At 57.0% G+C, this 5,011-nt stretch overlaps 1 protein-coding gene across 1 annotated transcript; it reads right to left on the reverse strand.

Annotated features, from left to right (window-relative positions):
* Positions 1–1,416: 1,416 nt before the first annotated feature.
* Positions 1,417–4,600, reverse strand: CCDC103 (coiled-coil domain containing 103). Its single transcript, XM_066567062.1, has 3 exons — positions 4,318–4,600; positions 3,351–3,483; positions 1,417–1,946 (listed from the first exon to the last, which is right to left on the reverse strand). Exons 1-3 carry the CDS (start codon positions 4,464–4,466, stop codon positions 1,509–1,511), a joined length of 720 nt encoding a protein of 239 aa, XP_066423159.1. The 5' UTR covers positions 4,467–4,600; the 3' UTR covers positions 1,417–1,508.
* Positions 4,601–5,011: the final 411 nt, after the last annotated feature.

Below are 5,011 nucleotides of genomic sequence, written 5' to 3' on the forward strand. Positions count from 1 at the left end.
ACAGATAACCATTGGTTACATTTTGTTCCTGAGGCCTCTCAGCTTCTCAGGAGGAAAAATCCTAAGGAAAGGATTTTCCATAAAAGATGTCTGTGACACTTGAGAGGAACAGAAAAATAAAGTAGAAAAACACCACCTGCAAATTGTTTATACTCAACAAGTTATCACATCTTTCCAGCTCCCTAAAACTTCTCACAAGTCGCTGTGAGAAACGCTTCCTGTTTCTCTCTCTCTGTCCCATGGCATCCACACATCCCCAGCTCAGGGCTAAGGGGGGCAGCCCTGGGGTGTTGGTCCTGGCCCAGGTGTGCAGGTTTTGTTTCCAGCCCTGTTTCTGTATGGCAGATTATCTTTGTCAAGTGGGCAGTTTGCCTTTGAGTGACCACATTCACACCTCCCTCGGGAGGGGACACTGCTGATAACAGCTATTGAATGTCCCTGCATGGCTGATAAGAACTACAGCATCCCATTGGGAGATGTGAGCCCAGGGGGAGGAGCCAAGCATTCCTACCCAGATATAATCCAGAGGTTTGGAGACACCAGCACGGCTTCTGCACTGGATTCCCAGAGGAACAGCAGCTGCCTCTTCCTCCACTGGATCTTCAGAGGCAGAATCCATCCTTCTCTACAGGATCCCTGCTCCAACAGAGCCACCCCTGACACTGCAGGAGGGCTGAGCCACAATTCCAATGGTTCTGCTGCCAACACCCTGACCCACAGGGTGTCAGGTTGGGTTCTGACTCTGGCACTGTTGTTCTACTGTACTGCATTGTTTATTTTACCCTTTTTTTTTTCTTTTCCCTATTAAAGAACTGTTATTTCTTGCTCCCATATTTTTGCCTGAGAGCCCCTTAATTTAAAATTTACACCAATTTAGAGGGGTGGGGAGGGTTTACATTCTCCATCTCAGGGGAGGCTCCTGCCTTCCTTAGCAGACTCCTGGCTTTCCAAACCAAGACAATCCCAATCTTGGGTAACTCCAGGATCTTTTTTTGTTGAAGTCTGCAGTGCTCAGCTGCCATCAGGTGTGCAAAGGGAGGAGGAATTGCACCACGGCAGAGTGCAGGGACACACATGTCCCCTCAAGTGGTGCCACAAAGGCCAATATTCCCATTGCAGACCTCAGGGATGAACCTGGACCTGCCATCAGGTGCCTGGTGGTGTCTCCAGGGCAGGTGGGAGAGGTGCCTCCAGTCTGCTGTGGTGGCTCTGCCATTTGCTGGTTGGACCTGAGTTGTCATTGTCATTGATTACATCTCCTAAAACTCCTCAGTAACGGTGGGCAGGGATGGAAGAAGAAAGGGACTATTTGGGTTTGGGTTTCTCCTTCAAAACTACCACCTTGTTTTCTTTCCCTTGGTTTTCTCCATACCCATCTGTGAGGACACCCTGCTCAGAGATCACAGCACCACAGCCTGAGAGCTAAACTTTATTGTGCACAACTTGTGCCCTGGGTGATGCCAAAGGCAACTTTGAGGTTTCTGCTCAATCCTGGTGCTCCTGCTGCCTCAGCTGACCTGGTAACGCTTCATCAGCTCCACCACTGTCCTCTCCTCCTCAGTTTCCTTTTCCAGGTGGGTCTCCATGGGATGGGCTTCCCCCTGGCCAGCAGCCTGCCCATCCCTGCTCTGCAGCCTCCTGAACAAATCCTGGCTGCTCTCCTTCTCTGCCTGGCTCAGCAGAGCCACGTTCAGCCCGAAGCGCTCGGTGCCCGCCAGGCTCTGCAGGATCTGAAGGATGGCAGCTCTGTCCCCAGGATGGATGTTCTCTGCCAGCACTGTCAGGAATTCCCCCAGGAGGCCAAAGCCCACATCAGCCTGGAAAATCCTGCCCAAAGCCTCCCCTCCAAGCTCCAGCAAAAACTGGTATTTCTCTGTCCCACTTTTCAGGCATCGGCGCCAATCGCGGTGAAATTCCGCAGCGGTGCCGGGCAGCTGATCCAGCTCCTAGAGGGGAAAGGGACACTCAGCTCCTTTTGTTTTGTTTGAAGACTCTGATTCCCTCACCCCAATCAGCCCATGGATAGTTGGGATGTTTTTACCAGGGGCTTTGGCAAAATCCAGGGAGAAAAGGGGAAGGCAAAGAAATGCCAGGTGCCTTTAACCCTGAGCAACCAGGAAAATCCAGGGGGAAAAGGGGAAGATAAGGTAATGCCAGGTGCCTTTAGCCCTGAGAAACAGGAGGAAAAGGGAAGACAAGGAAAAGCCAGGTGCATTTAATCCTGAGAAACCAGAGGGGGAAAGGAAAAACAAGGAAATGCCAGGTGCCTTTAACCCTAAGAAACCAGGGGGAAAAGGGGACACAAGGAAATGCCAGGTGCCTTTAACCCTGAGAAACCATGAAAATCCAGGGGGAAAGGAAATGCCAGGTGCCTTTAACCCTGAGAAACCATGAAAATCCAGAGGTAAAAGGGAATGCCAGGTGCCTTTAACCCTGACAAACCAGGGGGGAAAATCCAGGGGGAAAAGGGAAACACATGGAAATGCCAGGCACCTTTGACCTTGAGAAACTAGGGAATTCCAGGGGGAAAAGGGGAGACAAGGAAATGCCAGGTGCCTTTAACCCTGAGAAACCGGGGGGAAATTCAGAGGGAAAAAGGAGAACACAAGGAAATGCCAAGTGCTTTTAGCCCTGAAAAACCAGGAAAATCCAGGGGGAAAAGGGAATGCCAGGTGCCATCAACCCTGAGAAACCAGGGGGAAAAGGGAAGACAAGGAAGTGCCAGGTGCCTTTAACCCTGAGAAAGCAGGAAAAGCCAGGGGGGAGGGGAAGTGTGGATGAGCTGTGACACCCAGTGTGAGCACAGACGGCTGTGGAGTGACCCCAGCCCCAGCCAGGAGAGTTGCAAAAGATGCTACAATAAACAGAGCTCAGTGAACCCCAGCATCACAAACAACCCCTAAGATTGATTATAAGGCAATCCATGAAATTTCCTTATCATGGGAAACACCCATGGGAAACACCCAGTGACCAGGACACCCCAGCATGGACAGAGCCCACGGCAGGGACAGGACTGAGGTGACTCCAACCATAAATGAAGGGACAGAAAATGTCCTGTCCCTGTCTCCCACTGCTGAGGGACCCAGTGAGCTCATCAGGCTTGGGCAGGATTAACCCAACCCAGCTCATTAAACCATTAAATTAATTCCCTGTGCTCAGGGAATCTCTGCAGCCAGAGAATCCAGCCTGATCCAAACCCTGGTATTCCAGGGGCCAGGAGGGCTGGCTCACACCCAGAGTGAATCCTGAGTAACTCCTGCATCCCAATTAACACCAGGTGATTACTGAGGAATTTCCAGCTGTGGGTGAGGCCCCAGCAGCCTCTCCCTCACCTGTGGGGTCTCCCTCACCTGTGGCATGTCCACAGTGCAGGCAGGCGCTGTCTCAGCTGGGGCTGCACAGGGATTCCACAGCACATTCCTCCTCTGTCCCAGCCTGTCCTTCTTCTCCAGAGGCTTCAGGTGAGAAGCCAGCACAATCTCCCTGAAGGGAACAGGGACAGGAGGGACACTTTGAGGCTCCAGGCTGCTGCTCTGGGCCAATTTCTGACTTTGGGCTGTGTGAGCACTCAGAGGGGCTGGACAGGCTGGAGGAGCAGGCCCTGAGCAGCACAAGGATAAACCAGCCTGAAATCCCTCAGGAATCCCATCGAGGTATTTGGGAGAGAAGCCACTTGAAGGTGTTTTCCTGCCCCTCAGGGATCAGTGGCAAGGGGGAACGAGACAGATGTGACTTCATGAATGGAATTTGAGCTGGTCCCAGCATCTAAGACCATGTCCCAAGTGAGGGCAAAGTCCTGGATCTACCTGGATGGCCAAGGACAGGGAGCCTCCAGAGGGATCCCTGGGGATTCCTGGAGTTTGGAGGGCACTGGCAGTGCCCAACTGTGGGGCAGCTCTGCCATCCCAGCCTGCTCACACCCCCTGGGCACAGCAGGGACACACCTGGGAGCAGGGACAGGCTGGGAAGGACAAAGGGGACACAGGGGACAGTCACCCTCTGCTCTGCACTCTCACCATGGCCTGGGGGAGAAACGGGGGCTGGGGTGGGACTGGGAGGAGCTGACAGTGCCCTGGGGAGGGGACGGTGCCACTCCACTGCCGGCTACGGCCAGGCCACCGCGGGAGCAGGGACAGATCTCAGCCCACAAGGAGCCACCTGAGGAGTTCTGGGACAAATCTCAGCCACTGAGCTCTGTCCTCGGGGCTGTTCTGGGCCCCCCGAGGCTGCTGCCCCTCGGGTCCCCCGAGCCGTGCTGGGGCCATCAGACCCCTCGGGGTCCCGGAGCCCCCTCGGGCCGGTCCCCGAGCCCCGGACCTGAACTGGCCGTAGTCGGGGACGCCCTGGCGCAGCGCCCGCAGCTTGGCCTCGCCCTCCCGCTGCCGCCGCTCGTCCTCCGCCAGCGCCGCCCGCAGCTCCCGCTCCAGCACCGGGAACGCCCCGGCCGGATCCATGCCCGGATCCATGCCCGGTTCCGTGCCCGGGCCGCGGGGGCACAGGGACCCCTGTGGGACAGCCCTGCCTGCGATGGCTTCGAGGACAGACTTCTGTCACAACAGCGCTGCCAGGACGGGCCCGACCGCCCCGATCTTATCGTGACAGTCCCGCCTTGTAACCCCCGCTGTGATAGCGCAAGGCCGCGCACGTGGGTGACAATTGGGAGCCTCTCCACTGTCCGAACCCCCCTGACACGCTGCTGGCCCCGCGGCCGCTCTCTCTATCGTGATAGTCCCGCCCGGTGATGAACACCCGGGCCCCGGGGCCGCGCTCTCTATCGCGACAGCGCCGCTCCCGCCGGAGCGCCGGCACCGCGCAAGGCCCCCGGGGCTGCCCCGGCCGCGCCCGGCACAACCGGCCCCGCGCTGCCCCGCTCGCCCCGCGGGCCCCGGGACGCTCCGGAGCCGGTCCTGACCCACCCCTGGACCCACCCGGCGCTTCTGCAGAGGGCGCGGCGGTGGCGGCGGCGCGGGACGCTCTGTCGCGACAGGCGGCGAGGGCAGCCCGGGGACCT

Source organism: Molothrus aeneus, chromosome 28, assembly GCF_037042795.1.
Source record: "Molothrus aeneus isolate 106 chromosome 28, BPBGC_Maene_1.0, whole genome shotgun sequence".
Classification (NCBI taxonomy): Eukaryota; Metazoa; Chordata; class Aves; order Passeriformes; family Icteridae; genus Molothrus; species Molothrus aeneus.